This window comes from Labeo rohita, chromosome 14 (assembly GCF_022985175.1).
Source record: "Labeo rohita strain BAU-BD-2019 chromosome 14, IGBB_LRoh.1.0, whole genome shotgun sequence".
Lineage (NCBI taxonomy): Eukaryota > Metazoa > Chordata > Actinopteri > Cypriniformes > Cyprinidae > Labeo > Labeo rohita.
In genome coordinates this window covers 4535973-4553616 of record NC_066882.1, presented here as the reverse complement: position 1 = coordinate 4553616, position 17644 = coordinate 4535973, and the positions used below count along the sequence as shown (strand labels likewise).

The 17644-nt window shown below is 35.1% G+C and overlaps 2 protein-coding genes across 2 annotated transcripts; both read right to left on the bottom strand.

The window, feature by feature from the left end:
• Window positions 1-5943: 5943 nt before the first annotated feature.
• On the bottom strand, window positions 5944-8053 carry LOC127176433 (ganglioside GM2 activator). The gene is made up of 4 exons (XM_051128107.1): window positions 7818-8053; window positions 7583-7735; window positions 6474-6659; window positions 5944-6402 (listed from the first exon to the last, which is right to left on the bottom strand). Exons 1-4 carry the CDS (start codon window positions 7917-7919, stop codon window positions 6229-6231), a joined length of 615 nt encoding a protein of 204 aa, XP_050984064.1. The 5' UTR covers window positions 7920-8053; the 3' UTR covers window positions 5944-6228.
• Window positions 8054-12636: 4583 nt separating this feature from the next.
• Window positions 12637-17215, bottom strand: gm2a (ganglioside GM2 activator). The gene is made up of 4 exons (XM_051127007.1): window positions 16832-17215; window positions 16596-16748; window positions 13271-13453; window positions 12637-13190 (listed from the first exon to the last, which is right to left on the bottom strand). Exons 1-4 carry the CDS (start codon window positions 16934-16936, stop codon window positions 13029-13031), a joined length of 603 nt encoding a protein of 200 aa, XP_050982964.1. The 5' UTR covers window positions 16937-17215; the 3' UTR covers window positions 12637-13028.
• Between the last annotated feature and the right edge of the window lie 429 nt (window positions 17216-17644).

The following is a 17644-nucleotide window of genomic DNA, read 5'->3' as shown; positions in this document are numbered from 1 at the left end:
TAAATGTAAATTCATTAAATATTGTTTATTAAATAAATTTGAACAAAAATATTGTTTTATTGAACAGTAATATTAAATATGATTAATCAAAATGCATCTTATGTTTTTAAAAATAGACATATAAATAGTTACATTATTTACAGTTATGGAAAGTATAAATATATAAATATGTGAATTAAATAACATTGATTAAAGTGTTTAAATTTTTTTAAAAACTTTTTAAATTTGATTTATATACTTGTATTTTATTACTATACTATACTATACTTTACTATACTATACTATAGTATCCTATTTCTGTCTACTTGTTTTCTTTTTATTCATGAAAAAACTAATAGCGTTCTCTGTTCTTTTTATACTCTATATACTTGTTTTAATTAATATGAAAAATAATAACAATTTGACTCTCTAACACTAGCTCTTTCTGTTCTATCTCTTTTCCATCTTCTTTTTATTTTTTTATTTATTATTATTTAAAAAAAACTTGTTATGTGTACTAACTGGGACTTGGCACAATATTGTTTTTTTGTTGATGTTGTTTTGATTGCGTCTATTTCCCTTATTTGTAAGTCGCTTTGGATAACAGCATTTGCTAAATGTAAATTAATTTAATATTGTTTATTAAATAAATGTTAGCAAAAACATTGTTTTATTGAACAGTAATATTAAATATGGTTAATCAAAATGCATCCTATTTTAAAAAGACATAAATAGTTACATTATGTACAGTTATGAAAAGTATAAATATATAAATATGTGAATTAAAAAATGTTAATTGAAGTGCTTCAAAATTTTTAAATACTTTTTAATATTTTATTTACATATTTTATTTTATTTTATTATGAGGCTGGATCTTCTGGGTATTTTTACTTTTATGGACAATGTTTAAGTTTATGCCATAAGGAGGCCATTATGGTAATTCAAACACATTGTAGTAATGGACAACGTGTATTATAAAGTTCATATTGCAATCTGGTCTCATTTTAACCTTGTATAAAAGTTCAGAAGGAAAGTTTTAAAAACTTTGATATTTATGGGTTAATTATAGACTGTAGGCCTTACAGACAGATATACAGACTGTCTGGTCAGCTAGGAAAATATTTCAATGAGCAAATTTATCAGGCATTTCTTTCCATAAGCACAATATCAGCAATCTCTTTTTTAAAATTAAAATGAACTCTGGGAGTAAAATCTCCATATTATCCGGCATGACTAAAAGAGGAGTACAAATGTGAGGCTCACAGAGTGAAGTGTACGTTGTACTGTGTTTTTTAAGCGACCATATTGTCATCCCGCTGCTGTTGAGGAATTCTGTTTAGAAAATCTGTCAAAACAGCAGTGATCTATAGTCGGTGGTGAGGTATGTGGATGCACATGCTAAATGTAAACATAACAAGGTTTATACTGGCTGCCAGTTATGATTTCATCACTGATGTCATTTTAAAGACAAATGAGATAAACACTAAGTGTAAATTTAGAAAGCGAGAGTCATTGATGTTTAAACCTTTCTAGCATTCTGTCACTGTCTATTGTAACATAAAATACTGTCAAAGGTTCAGTGAACAAAATATAAACGGGCACATTTGAGCTCATCACATTCGCTGCTCTATATGGTGCATACAGTAGTGTGTCAGAGATACATCTATCTTTGGCTTCTTGGCTCTCTTGTTTGGTGTATATTAAGCGTTAATATGATACATCGACTTCGTAATTTGAGACTCTCCTTTTTGACGAAACTCTGTCTATTTATAGTAGGGTCTCTAATCTGTCATAAAAAACGATAGAGCAGTTGTTGCTGAGAAGTGTGCGTCATGACAAACTTTCCATTGACAGGCAGCTGCAGGGTCTCGGAAGCTTAGTGGTGACAATAATAAAGTGAGACGTCTGCTAGATCAGGTCTCCGGTTATCCACAGGAACAAAAACACAGCAATCGCATAAAACAGTATGTTTGGATTTAACATAGGATTTGCCAAAGTTAACAGGCTTATCCCACATGTGAGGTCAGGGATTGATGGGAGAACAATAAATCGAACCTGTTTTCCTTAACACTTGTCAGGACAGATTTCCCTGTGTGAATTCTGAATAGTTTTGAAACTGTTCTTAGGAAAATAATGATTTGTGGTTTGTGTTCTGTGACTAAGGGGATTAAAAAAATATCATAATTTACTCACCCTGATGACTTGGCCATTAACTATTTGGGTTACCAACATTCTTCAAAATATATTTTTATTGTATTCAACAGAAGAAGGATACTCATGCAGGTTTGGAAACACACGAGGGTGAGTAAATGATGACAGGACTGTAGTGTTAGGTGAACTATCCCTTTAAAGCAAGTGTATGTAGTTTCTACGTATTTTTGTGACTTTGGAGCCCTGTATATTTAAGTGACTGGAATTTACAGAATAAAAAAGGCCATTGCAACTTTTCTATCTCACAATCTGAATTTGCTTATCTCACAGTTTATCTCTCATAGTTTATTTCTCACAAGTTTTTATCTCATAGTTTATAGAACAAATTACAAAAAATAAACACGAATTTAAAAAAATAATAAAGAAAATTAAACTAATGCGAGGGTGCTTCTATTGTAGTGTCTATGGGAGGCAGTGTTGCCAAGTTCGTGGTTTTCCCACAGAATTGGGCTACTTTAAAGAGCAGGTCATATGGTTTTAAAGTGTCCTAATATTGTGTTGGAGTCCCCTACAACTGGTTTAGATGCAATTAAGGTCAGAAAACATTGTAATTTTCTCAGAATATACATTTATACATAGAGTCATTTCTCAATGATTTCAAAACTATTTGTTCGATCAGTTCTGAGCGTAAGGTCTGCAAACCCCTCCCTTCCGTAAGCCTACTCTGCTCTGATTGGTCAGCTGGCCGAGTCTGTTGTGACTGGCACTCGAGCAAGTTAGCGAGTTGTTTTTGATGTCCACGGGCTGAAGCGACTCCAGTAATGTCATATTTAGACCCTGAAATGCGAATTTACTAGTTGTTTTACCCCCAATAATGTGATATTTATCCCCTGGAATGCAAATTTTATCGTGGGGAACCAAGGCAAAAAGCATGTATTTTACCCTGTGGAACGCGATTTTTAACGGTGGTCCTCCTCAAAACGCCATTGGGTAGTAATAATTGGGCAGATTTTGTTGTGAAAACCTGGCAACGCTGATGGGAGGAATAACATAGGCCTACCTGTATATGTGATCATCAAACTTGCACAGACACTTGGAGAAACGTGGCCTTTCACCTCATTAGAAGTTATTTTGTATCATTTTAAATTCATTTTTAAAATTGCAAAACATACATGTAGTTGCTTTTTAGGTTCATTGTTTGAGTTCATATAGTATATTTCTAATGTTGTTGGGTGTATGTTTTTAGCATGGTAAATGCGTGTAGTGTGCCAGCCAGGAGCAGCATGTGCCACAAAGCTTTACGAATGTGCTTTGTGCCACAAAGCTCTTAAAAAAACCAGACGCAAGCTCTCAGTCAGCCAGGAGATAACATTCTTTCCATTGCTCCCCCTCCGACCCCAGGCATGGTGTAAGCCTCAAGGCCTCACAAAACCTCAGTGTTTTCAAAGGGCAAAATAAAGCATAGAAGTCCTACTGAGAGTTAAGCATCTGAGATTTAATTAAAACTGTAAAAATAAAATTGTTATGCATAATTATATACCATACTGCTGAGTGTTCTAAACTTCATAGCTAAGTGTGTATATGTGCATGTTGGTAAACAGCACATTTCATGTGTCAGGAAAGTTTTACAAGTGATGGTACATCTGGGTTCAGCGATCATTAAAAATGAAGAACATGGCTAGTCTTGCTCTCGGTGGCTCTGGTTGGTATTTCACCTGGACATCTGGATTGAGGGCTGTACAACTGTTGAAAGACAGCCTGATAAATCAGGAATGCAAACAATGTGTACAGGAGAACAAACCTGGTTGATGTTTTACAGTTGACCATATGAACATATTCTAGAAATAATGTATATTAATCAATGCACATCTTCATTTTAAAATTTTAAAATGTTTAAGAAACTGTTGCAAAATAATTTCAAATTAATTTGATAATACACTACCAGTCAAAAGTTTTTGAACAGTAAGATTTTTTTTAAAGAAGTCTCTTTTGCTCACCAAGCCCGCATTTATTTGATACAGCAAAATACAGCAAAAGCAGTAATATTGTGAAATATTTTTACTATTTAAAATAACTTCTTTCTATTTGAATATATTTTAAAATGTAATTTATTCCTGTGATCAAAGCAAAATTTTCAGCATCATTCCTCCAGTCTTCAGTGTCACATGATCCTTCAGAAAACTTCTAATATGCTGATTTGCTGTTAAAGAAATGTTTTTATTATTATTATCAATATTTAAAACATTTGAGTTTTTTTTAGAATTCTTTCAGAATCCTAAATCAAATCAGAATATTAGAATGATTTCTGAAGGATCATGTGACTGTAGTAATGATGCTAAAAATGCAGCTTTAAAATTACAGGAATTAATTACATTTTTAAATATATTCAAATCGAAAACTGTTATTTTAAATAGTAAAAATATTTACAAATTTTACTATAAAAACATTAAAAACCTTTTGACTGGTAGTGTACATCAGCCTAACAATGCAAAAACATCTTCATTTCAAAATCTTAAAATGTTCAAGACACTGTTGTGAAATAATTTCAAATTAATTTGATAAATCGTGCACTTATTTTCAGAGCCAAGTCAGAGCTCGATTTTGCCTATAGGTTTTAACACCTGTCCAGATTTTAAAAGTTATGTAGAGTGTTCCAGCCTTTACTGACTTTGTTCTGTAGAAAGCAAAACATTGTGTGCATTTAAAAAAAATACAGGGAGCTGCGAAAATCAAGCCAAAAAAGGATAAAAAAGTACCATAAAACCAGTCAGAGCTACTCTCAGATCTCATTAGTATTTGCTTATTTTTAAACTTCTGGTTATTTGGGCATTTTGCATCGCTGCCATCACTGACGCAACTCTGAGAATGAGATTTAAGAGCTATGGCATGAAATAAAATAATGTTCAAAAAATAATAGAGTAGCATTAAAGACAACTAGCATTAAAGGAAAAATGTAATACATGACTAATGAATACTGTCGTTGATTTGAATGCTTATGAAGATCAACAATTATAAAAACTTTTCTTTTTAACAGTAACTAAATCAGTTTCATTTAGCTGCTGCATCACATTAGTGTCACTCATCATTAATCACATTAGTGCATAAATCATGATGGAAACGGTAGTGGTTACAGGTGGCCAGTCGTAAAGAAATTATGTTTTTTGTGGGAAACATTTTAGGATTTTTCTTCATATAATGGACTGATATATGGTGCCCAGATTTTGAACTTCCAAAATGCAGTTTAAATGCGGCTTAAAACAATCCCAAATGTGGTTGTAAACAATCCCAGCCGAGGAGGAAGGGTCTTATCTAGCGTAACGATTGTTTATTTTCATAAACATAATACAATTTATATACTTTTTAATGCCAAACGCTCATCTTGTCTTACTCTGCCTGGACTGTTTTTGTTCCGGTTCATGACAGTTAGGGTATGTCGAAAAACTCATGTTCTCCCTCAACTTCAAAATCACCCTATATCGCTGTTTTACCTTTTTTGTTAAGGGTGTTTGATCTTCTTTGCATGTTCACTTTGCAAAGACTGGGTCGGTACTTCTGCAGCAATGTAGGATGATTTTGAAATTATTTTTGAAGTTGAGGGAGAAAATACGATCAGAGTTTTTCGCCATACCCTAACTGTCTTGAGTCAGAATACACAGTTCAGGGAGAGCAAGACAAGATGAGCGTTTGAGATTAAAAAGTATTTAAATTGTATTTTTTTACAATTAAAATAACCGATCGTTTCGCTAGATAAGACCCTTCTTCCTCGGCTGGGATCATTTACAACTGCATTTGGGATCGTTTGAAAATCGGAGAGAAAAATCCTGAAATGTTTCCCTCAATAAACATAATTTCTTTACAACTGAAGAAAGAAAGACATGAACATCTTGGATGACAAGGGGGTGAGTACATTACATGTGAATCTTTGTTTTGGAAGTGGACTTCTCCTTTAATTAATTGAAAATGGGGTCATGTGATGTAAATTGCTTGTTGAAGTGTTCATTTTAATTGACTGTAAAAAGATTAGTTCTGCACATTTGGCTTTTTTTGACACTTTCCCAAAAGCCAAGAAAAGACCAGACTGCTATACGACAGCAACAACTACATTTCATTGTGTTGGTTGCGCAGTACTGATGCTATAGAGAAGTTGACTTTAAGGCATCCCAGCTCTCTTTCAGAGTTTCCTAAAATGATCTGTAATTTAAAATTGGTCAGCTTGGTAGGCAGTGAAAAATTTGGTATGTAAATACCAGATGATGGCCAATCGTAGTCACCCTGTAAAAAACAGATAAATGTTAACCTTAAAAACACTGATATAAAAGTACATAAAATCAGGACACACTCACAGCTCTGAACGGGCAGCCACAGGGGACGCTAGATGAACGTTTAGGTTGAGGACAGAGTTCTGGGAATGTCATAAAGAGCTGGGCCAGCCGCTCACAGGCATCAGGATAATAGCAACTTCCTACGTCATCAACACAAGGTACTTTCACCCACACACCAGCAACGTCTTTTTCCAGTGTCACGTTCACCTGAAACCAATAAAATGAACATAACTTCCTTAAAATCTTATGAAAGTACAGAGCACAGTGTTGAGCTGTTGAAATGTGGTCATACAGGTTTACCGTCTACACATTGACAGCAAGTCTCAGGCATAAACACTGTACATTTTACACTTTATGAGTCCGGCAGTTTGTTAAAGCCAGGTAACAGGATGAGGTACAACTCAATTCAAGTTCGGTGTACCAGAGTTATTATAGTTAACTAATACTAGACCTATAAACAAGTTTTTTACTTTTACTTACCTAATATAAAAGGTAAATAAATATTAGCATTTTTTTTTTAAATTCAGAACTACATTTTTCATTTTAATGTAGTTTTACTTGACTAAAATTAACACTGAAACAAAAAATTATAAAAACAATATAGATATATTAAAACGCTAAAAACTAAAAAAAATCGCTAATAAAATACATATATATAAATATATATTATTAAACACTATAATAGCATCTCAATTATACTACAACAACACTGAAGGGTATTTTTTATTTATTTATTTATTTTTATATTCACAGGATATTATTTATTTATCCTTGCATGCATAAACCAGATACAGATCAACACAATAATGGATGACAATATAATAAAATAAAACAGGAAGAGAATAAAGGAAAAAAAAACAACAACAGAAAAAAAAGAGTAACAGAGGTAGCAGCTCAGATTACATAATCATCAGATCAGTACACATTTTCACAAATTTGACACTTTTTTTGTTGTTAGTGTTTTTAAGTGTTAAAATTAGGTAGTTGAGGTCAAAAAGAAAATTATGTAATTTGAAGAAAATTTACATTTATGAATATAATATTTTGCCAGTAAAATAAATACATTTCCTATAACACTGGAGGGTACAAGATCACATGTGAGTAGATCAGATGTCATCAGTTGTACTTACAGGGAAAGGAGAGCGTAGATCCACTGATGTGTTGGCAGATGCAGCTGCCATTACATATCCAGGTGAAGGAACTGGGTTGGGATACACGTGTAGATTCTTCACGTATGTAGGGTCATCTGGCTTTCCACAGTTTTCCCAGGAAAAGCCCCTGAACTAATCAACAGTATTAGAAAATACTGTAACATGTGGCAATGCTGTATTAAAACAATCTCATTTCAGTATCTCACGTTCTTACCTTTGTAAATGCAAGGCTTCTCCTGCTATGCCATTTGCTCGAGACTTCCACTAAAAAACTGTTGGCAGCCAACACGATAAACACGGAAATGCAGCTTTTCATTTCGCAAGGTTGATTTACCTAGTGTCACTTTTACTTTTTGGTTAATTATCTAATATGTACTTGCTTAAAGTTAAACATATGAATACTCTGAAACACCAGTGTGATCTATTCCATATCAAAGACACTTCAGGAACTGTTTGTCCTGTGAGTTCCTTATTGTAATGAAATTTTTCTTACCCTTGATTCTTTTTGCTATTTATGAAAACAATTAGCTATACAGTGTTATACAGCGACCTCTACAGGATGATTCACGCGGCACCATGAGAAAGCAATAAAGTATGATGGTAACGATAACTTAAACAATAATAATAAAAAATAGTTATGGAAAAAATATGTAATGTATTAAAATCATTAACACATTGAACGGCCCGTCACGCACCTGACCTACATAGGTCATCTTTAATTTCATACACTTTATTGGTGGTGAATATGATGCAGCTTGGGCGTATTTTGACCATGTGTCATGTCATCTTAAATCTTTATTAATAGCTATGGTAGCTAACATACTCATAATTCATAAAGAGAGCTTTTTTTATGTTAGCATATTCATCAGATAATAATTACAAAATTTTAATTATGTAAAACATTGCTGCTGCATTTTTAAAAATCTTTTCTTTTAATTGTTTGGGCTACTCAAAAATCTGGCTCTGAATCTTTTTTTTTTTTCGCTATTCAAAGAGGATCTACTCAGGTATATGGTATTTTTCTATTAATTTGGCTACACATCCCTTACGAAAATTAATCATGATCTTACTAATAAATAAATTAATAAATAAATATAAAGGCAATCACAAATTAACCATGGTTTGGCTACACTAACCATAGTTCAACCATGGTATATGTAGTAAAACTGTGGTTATACAAATGTGCCAAAATAATAAAAAGCATGATTAGCTGTACACTTTTACTATAATAAACACCATGGTTAATTTAATCTGTGTATATATACTTACTCTTTTTTTCTTTCTTTTTTTAACTGCCTTACTGGTTTGATGTTTTGTACTGTAATAAATATTTGAGAAATTATCTGAATATTAGTCTAGAGTGATCATTGTAAAAAGAGAAATTGGGAGAAGCAGATGAACATATAGAATGCAGTCGTATGCCCCTAAAATTCAAAATATTGGGGCAAAAATGCCTCTGTATGAGTTTTTCGCAGTAGGGGTTCGATCTTCAACTGGCTGGCAGGAGCCGCCACTGACAGGTCATGTGACCTGATTAAAAGACTGATTAAAATTAAAAGACTAGACCCATAAGAAAATATTTATGATCATGAAATAATATATTTCCTTGTAGCACAAGTGGTAGAAAACGCGTTAACCGCGGAGCGCTCTCGCGGCTGAATGACTGAACTGCCATTGGAAGCGACAATAAGCTGCCAGTTGACATCACGGCCATTTAAACACTTTATTCATAATAAAACTCCATAAAAGGTCGACAAATTAAAAGACTAGACCCATAAGAATATATTAATGATCATAAAATAATATACTTCCTTGTAGCAAGAGTGGTAGAAAACGCGTTACATCGGAGCGCTCTCGCGGCTGTCTGACTGAGCTGCCAATGGAAGCGACAATAAGCTGCCAGTTGAAATCACGGCCATTTAAACACTTTATTCGTAATAAAACTCCATAAAACGTGGATAAATTAAAAGACTAGACCTATAAGAATATATTAACGATCATAAAATAATATACTTCCTTGTAGCAAGAGTGGCAGAGAACGCGTTAACCTCGGAGCGCTCTCGCGGCTGACTGACTGAACTGCCAGTGGAAGCGGCATTAACCTACCAGTCGGAATCACCGCCATTTAAACACTTTAATCGCGCTAAAAATAAAGAACTGAACAGGTTCACAAAAAGAAATTAAGCACAAAACACAAAATCTGCCGAAAATCTGTTGTCGCTGAAACTTGTTGAGGCATACTGCCAGCTGGCAGCTGCCAGTCAGCCCGCCCAAAATCAGACTGGCAGCTGTCACCAGCCACTGGCAGGTCACGTGACCCGCCAGCCAGTTGAAGATTGAACCCCCTCTCGTTTTTCGTCCCATGTATCATTTGATATAGTTAAACAATATTACATCAGTTGCCAGAAAGCAATGAGTTTTGGGCCAAGTGTGGCAAATACAGCTGTCACACTGGCCTAGATAGGGCATGGCTAAACACATAGGGGCCAAACTTTCACCACTGGTGTTTTGTGGTGCATTTAAAATTGGTGAGAATTTTCTTTTGGATGACTATTTGTATTGAGGTATGCATATTGCCCAGGTGAGAGCACACAACTGAGAACCATATATGGCTTTGCTATGCACACAGTGGAATATGTTAACATTTGTTTTTTACTTGGAAAAAACGCATACAACCTGCAGGTTAACGACTGTCCACAATGTCACTGATTGCTTTCCATCTTCCCTTGAATTCCTATTGGTGAAAATGTGAGTGGCAGCTATTTAAATACAGGTTATGTCTGTTTTTTCCCCGCACTGCTCTCTTTTTTTACAACAACAGACACACTTAACTAGAGGTAAGTGCTGTTTTAGCATTTTATTATTTTTTTTTTTCTATATTTTTTTCCCCTGATATGTTTCTAGAAGGGTACATGCATGCCAAAAATTTTCAGTACAGGTCTTTTGGTTTGGTACTGAACAAATGTTTTAAACACTGCATGTGCAGAACATTATTTGAAACTTCTAGTTTCATTATTTTACTAAATCGATATTGATTCCTAAATCCCAAGATCAATATTTTAGACTGTGCTGTTTTAGACCTAAATAGCACAAATGCAAATGTGATATTTTAGACAACAGTTAAATAAATGTTAATATTGTTATATTTCAGAGACATATTGTCTGTTTGTCAAGTTTGATTAAGAAATTATTACAACAAAACTGTTATGCATCTCCAAGCAACATTCATGGGTGATTTGTTTCTGAATGAATCTGTGTTCTGAACGACTCAGGTGAATCAATGATTCAGCGGTAATATTTGGTATATATATATATATACACAGGTCCTTTTCAAAAAATTAGCATATTGTGATAAAGTTCATTATTTTCTGTAATGTACTGATAAACATTAGACTTTCATATATTTTAGATTCATTACACACAACTGAAGTAGTTTCAAGCCTTTTATTGTTTTAATATTGATGATTTTGGCATACAGCTCATGAAAACCCAAAATTCCTATCTCAAAAAATTAGCATATCATGACAAGGTTCTCTAAACGAGCTATTAACCTAATCATCTGAATCAACTAATTAACTCTAAACACCTGCAAAAGATTCCTGAGGCTTTTAAAAACTCCCAGCCTGGTTCATTACTCAAAACCGCAATCATGGGTAAGACTGCCGACCTGACTGCTGTCCAGAAGGCCATCATTGACACCCTCAAGCAAGAGGGTAAGACACAGAAAGAAATTTCTGAACGAATAGGCTGTTCCCAGAGTGCTGTATCAAGGCACCTCAGTGGGAAGTCTGTGGGAAGGAAAAAGTGTGGCAGAAAACGCTGCACAACGAGAAGAGGTGACCGGACCCTGAGGAAGATTGTGAGAAGGACCGATTCCAGACCTTGGGGGACCTGCGGAAGCAGTGGACTGAGTCTGGAGTAGAAACATCCAGAGCCACCGTGTACAGGCGTGTGCAGGAAATGGGCTACAGGTGCCGCATTCCCCAGGTCAAGCCACTTTTGAACCAGAAACAGCGGCAGAAGCGCCTGACCTGGGCTACAGAGAAGCAGCACTGGACTGTTGCTCAGTGGTCCAAAGTACTTTTTTTCGGATGAAAGCAAATTTTGCATGTCATTCGGAAATCAAGGTGCCAGAGTCTGGAGGAAGACTGGGGAGAGGGAAATGCCAAAATGCCTGAAGTCCAGTGTCAAGTACCCACAGTCAGTGATGGTCTGGGGTGCCATGTCAGCTGCGGTCAATGCAGCTAGCTATCAGGAGATTTTGGAGCACTTCATGCTTCCATCTGCTGAAAAGCTTTATGGAGATGAAGATTTCATTTTTCAGCACGACCTGGCACCTGCTCACAGTGCCAAAACCACTGGTAAATGGTTTACTGACCATGGTATTACTGTGCTCAATTGGCCTGCCAACTCTCCTGACCTGAACCCCATAGAGAATCTGTGGGATATTGTGAAGAGAAAGTTGAGAGACGCAAGACCCAACACTCTGGATGAGCATAAGGCCGCTATCGAAGCATCCTGGGCCTCCATAACACCTCAGCAGTGCCACAGGCTGATTGCCTCCATGCCACGCCGCACTGAAGCAGTCATTTCTGCAAAAGGATTCCCGACCGAGTATTGAGTGCATAACTGAACATAATTATTTGAAGGTTGACTTTTTTTGTATTAAAAACACTTTTCTTTTATTGGTCGGATGAAATATGCTAATTTTTTGAGATAGGAATTTTGGGTTTTCATGAGCTGTATGCCAAAATCATCAATATTAAAACAATAAAAGGCTTGAAACTACTTCAGTTGTGTGTAATGAATCTAAAATATATGAAAGTCTAATGTTTATCAGTACATTACAGAAAATAATGAACTTTATCACAATATGCTAATTTTTTGAAAAGGACCTGTATATATATACACACACATATACACATACATACACACACACACACATATACATATATATATATACACACACACACACACACACACACACACACACACATATACACACAAATAAAGACAAAGAAAGACAAAAAACATAACTACTAAACACTTGAATGTTTATTAAAAACAAAAAAACAGAATTGTTTCTTTTAAAGAGAACTGATTTAGTTTCACCTAGACACTGAACTTTATTAATGCCAGAAATCAAATCACAAAACCAGCAGTTAAAACTAGACAAAGCATTGTTAACATGTTAATTAAATTAAGAAATAAAATGAAAAGGAAAACCAAACTGTGCAGTCAAACTTTATGAAGTAAACTGATGTAAACAATATTTACAACTTCCACCAATCATTTAAAAACAATTCAATGAGATTCCTTGTTAGTTAAAAAGAAATGTGCTCATTATGACTAAAATTTAATCATTTAAAAAAGTTAGACAACCTTAAGTAAAAGTCCTGTAGATGAATCAAATGCTACCTTTCGTTTACTTCTTGGAGGAATGCAATGAGAAGCTGATTTTGAGGCATCCCAGTTCTTTACCAGAGTTTCCTAAAATGCCCTGTACTCTGTAGTTGCCATTGGTCAGCCAGCCAGGCAGTTCAACATCTGGTATGACGATGTCTGATGATGGCAAAGCATAATCACCCTGGAAAAATGATATGATTAGACATTATTAACCCTGTGCCATAAACACTTGCATGTTGAGTAAAATCGGGACACACTCACAGCTTTGAACGGGCAGTGGCAGGGTAGGCCGTATGTATGCAGAGGCTCAGGACAGTCCTGTCCTGGCGGAATGAGTTGATCGAGCAGGTCACAGACATTAGGATAATGACAACTTCCTATTTCATCCAAACATGGTATTTTCACCCACACACCAACTACTTCTCTTTCTAATGTCACGTTCACCTGAAACCAATAACACGGTGCAAACATAGTTACATTTTTAAAACAATGTCTTATGAAGGCACAAATGATAAAAAGTGACAATCATGGAGGTTTACAGTCTCTTATGACAGTCACAAGACAAGATTCAGGCATAAAAAAAACATTTCACTAACACAGTGAAACTAGGTCACAAGAACGGCCGGGAACCTTTGAACTCAATTCCTAAGCCTCAGTTTTGTATTTTTAAAATGCCATTGTAATATTTGCAGCATTACAACATGACAATTTCGAAAACAACTTTCAGGAAATCAGAAATTATAATGAAAATGAAGCCAAGATGCTATTATCATTTATTTTTTAATTAAAATAATAATAATAAAAGGACAAGTCCACTTTTAAAACAAAGATTCACATATAATGTACTCACCCCCTTGTCATCCAAGATGTTCATGTCTTTCTTTCTTTCTTTAGTCATAAAGAAATTATGTTTTTTGAGGAAAACATTTCAGCATTATTGTCCATATAATGGACTGATATGGTGCCCCGATTTTGTACTTCCAAAATGCAGTTTAAATGCAGCTTCAAACGATCCCAAACGTGGTTGTAAACGATCCCAGCTGAGGAAGAAGGGTCTTATTTAGCGAAACGATCGGTTATTTTCATTAAAAATATACAATCTAAATACTTTTTAATCTCAAACGCTCGTCTTGCCTTTCTCTCCATGAACTCTGTATTCTGACTCAAGACAGTTAGGGTATGTCGAAAAACTCCAATCGTATTTTCTCCCTCAACTTCAAAAATCATTTCAAAATCATCCTACATCACTGCAGAAGTACTGACTCAGTCTTTGCAAAGTGAACATGCAAAGAAGATCAAACACCCTTAACAAAGGTAAAACAGTGATATAAGACGATTTTGAAGTTGAGGGAGAACATGAGATGGGAGTTTAGCATTAAAAATAATTTTTTAAAAATGAAAATAGACAATCGTTCCACTAGATAAGACCCTTCTTCCTCGGCTGGGATCATTTAAAGCCGCATTTAAGCTGCATTTTGGAAGTTCAAAATCGGGGCACCATATCAGTCCATTATATGGAGAAAAATCCTGAAATGTCTTCCTCAAAAAACATAATTTACGACTGAAGAAATAAACACATGAACATCTTCAATGACAAGGTGGTAAGTAAATTATTTGTAAATTGTTGTTCTGGAAGTTCTCCTTTAACTTTTAACCTGTTATTATAAAAATGAAAATTATAAATAGATGCTGAATAGATTTCCTAAGCATACCAGCACACATGTGACTTTGAAGTGCTTGCTTTTAATAGCCAAGTGTCTCATTGCCTTTTGACTATATAGAGGGTTTGCACTTACATCATGATTTGGTCAGTTACTCGGATACATAGTCATATTGGTAATACTCGAATGGCTCAGTTTGGCCAACCACACACGCCTTTTGTTCCTCCAACAGTTTTTTGCATTCTTCTTCCTGGTTTGTTATTACTTTCGGCAGCCTATAGTACTCCAAATGTTCTTCCTGGTCCGACCAATTAGTACAGGCCAAAACATTTTCAGCAGCAATAATCAGCAAAATATGTGAGTTTTGTTCAGTTCAGTGGCGTTGTTTACATTCAGTGCCACCAATATGGCAGATCGTCGACATGTGAAAACACTCCATTATGGATAATATTACAAATTATGTTTTAAAAATAGATTAATTTACTTCCTTTTTTTGTTGCCATATTTGCATAAAAGCTTAAACAGAGCCTAATTTGTGACCCTGGACCACAAAACCAGTCATAAGTAGGATGGGTATATTTGTAGCAAAATCCAACAATACATTGGCTGCGTCCGAAAGCTCTAAAATGCTGCCTTCGGAGGCAGCATTCCAAGGTAGGAAGGCAACAAGGCACGTCCGAATTCTAATTCTGCTTCACTTTCTGTCTCCGGAGGTACCTTCTTATGATGGAATTTTGAAGGCAGCATAGATGTATCCTTTGCTGCCTTCAATTTCCCACAATCCTGTGCGTGTGCGTCATATAGGCTATATAAATAAAGATATTCTGGTGAAATTAGACTTGTTACTTTATATAATAGATCTTGACCATGATATACTTTATGAATCGTAATAGTGTAAAAAGCATAATAAATAATATTGTTTGTAATAACAGTATTTAATAAAATGTTAAAAGGGTTCAAATGAGTAGTGAATAAGAATAATATTTACAATATACTACCAATAATAACAAAACAGCCACTAATAACAATGACCTGTTCTGCAATATTACTTGCATCAGTGCTTTTATTTATTTAAGCAAAAAGTAGCTGCCATTCTCAGTCGTCTTCTCCGACGCACAGACCTTCGGTTGGTAATGACATTGAGGTCTTCATGTATTATTAAAGCATTTATATATAGCTGTATAAGATTGTTTTTCTACAAAATCTACAACTTAACCGTTAGGTAACCTAGCAATGGTGTCACGTTCTGCTGCCTCTGAAGTCTGTCCGAAACTGTTTCTAGAGTTGCCTTCGCAGCCTTCGAAGTCACTGCCTGACAAGGCAGCGAGGCAGCAAGTCAGCTGACTAGGCTTTCGGACGCAGCCATTGCATGGGTCAAAATGATCAATTTTTCTTTTATGCCAAAAATCATTAGGATATTAACTAAAGATCATGTTCCATTAAGTTATTTTGTATATTTTCCACGGTAAATATATCAAAACTTAATTTTTGATTAGTAATATGCATTGCTAAGAACTTCATTTGGACAACTTTAAAGGCGGTTTTCTTTTTGCACACTCGGCTAAATAGTGTCAACAAACCATACATCAATGGAAAGCATATTTAATTTCAATTTCACAAAATTCTAACCTCATGCCTTGTTTTGTGGTCCAGGGTCACATTTTATTTAAGCACATATTTGGTTCAACTTGTTATAGAAACAATGTAATAATTGGCAGTGTAAAAACTTCATCGGGAAGTCTCTTCACATAAAGTTCCTCTTTCCACAAAAATACAGAATTGAGATTATTTAAAAAGCAAGAAGAGGAAGTTGTTATGGTCAAACATTTCACAGATAGTCATCTACAAAACTCAAAGTTGTCTCTCAAAGAAAAATCAAATTGAGTTCAGGCTTTCTAGAATGATGATATATTTCTTTAACTTACAGAGAGAGGAGATGCCAGCTCTACTGATGTGGATCCTGATGCAGCTGCTGTCAGCTGTCCAGGGATGGCAATGGGATCTGGAGATATACTAAGAGACTTCAACTGTGCAGGATCATCTTGTTTACCGCAGTTTTTCCAAGAAAACCCCCACACCTGTTCGATATAATAATGCACAAATGACAGTTTAAACAAATGACATGCATAAACAGTCCAAGCATAAAATTTCACACCCTCACCATAGTGAATTTAGAGGTTCTCCTGCCGTGCAACAGACTCGAGCCTTCCAGCCAAACACAGCTCGCAGCGAAAAGAGCAATAAACACGGAAACGCAGCTTTTCATTTTGCACGATGTATATTTAAAAACACGACGTGCAGTGTTAACTTTGGATTTTAAGTAGACAGCTTTACAAAAGCGCAAGCGAACATATCCAAACACAAGCCCTGCTCAACACGATGCGTCTCAACAGCACCTGACAAACCAACAGGACAATAAAGGGCGTTGACTGTTAACTGCTTCCCAACAAGAACTATTAGCGCTCGTCATGTGAGTGTGTTATGGTATTCAAATACTTTGCCAGAATCTTTCCGCATGTTACTTAGCCATTTCTGCGATATACAGTTTTACAGCGACCTCTAAAGCCAGGAGGAATAACATCAAGCCCATGGTTAGCAAAGATGTTGTTCAAACAAAATGATAACATCTATATTGTAACTTTTGAAGAAAAGGAGATTTTTACACAAGTGCATGCATAATTTGTTTGTGAACACTGTCAGATATTTAAGAAATCATTTATTAAATCAGGTAACATCAAAGCATACCATCTTCCTGAGATCTTTACAGCATTTAATATTTAACTCTAAAAATTGCCATGCGGAAAAAGGTTTGTAAACACTGTTAGACATTAAGAAGTAGGTTATTAAATCAGGTATGCTAACTTAAAAGCAAATCTTCTTGCTGAAAGACTTCTTCCACCTGCAATGAGTTCAACAAGACTGGATCTGGTGAGTTTTATTTGATGTTGTTATACACATCACAAGTAGTTTTTAT

Coding starts and splice junctions, on each gene's coding strand:
- LOC127176433 (XM_051128107.1), bottom strand. CDS start 7,919: ATGAAAAGCTGCATTTCCGTGTTTATCGTGTTGGCTGCCAACAGTTTT. Junction 6,660..7,582: donor ATCTACGCTCTCCTTTCCCT/GTAAGTACAACT, acceptor TATTGGTTTCAG/GTGAACGTGACACTGGAAAA. Junction 6,403..6,473: donor GTGGCTGCCCGTTCAGAGCT/GTGAGTGTGTCC, acceptor TGTTTTTTACAG/GGTGACTACGATTGGCCATC.
- gm2a (XM_051127007.1), bottom strand. CDS start 16,936: ATGAAAAGCTGCGTTTCCGTGTTTATTGCTCTTTTCGCTGCGAGCTGT. Junction 13,454..16,595: donor AGCTGGCATCTCCTCTCTCT/GTAAGTTAAAGA, acceptor TATTGGTTTCAG/GTGAACGTGACATTAGAAAG. Junction 13,191..13,270: donor GCCACTGCCCGTTCAAAGCT/GTGAGTGTGTCC, acceptor TCATTTTTCCAG/GGTGATTATGCTTTGCCATC.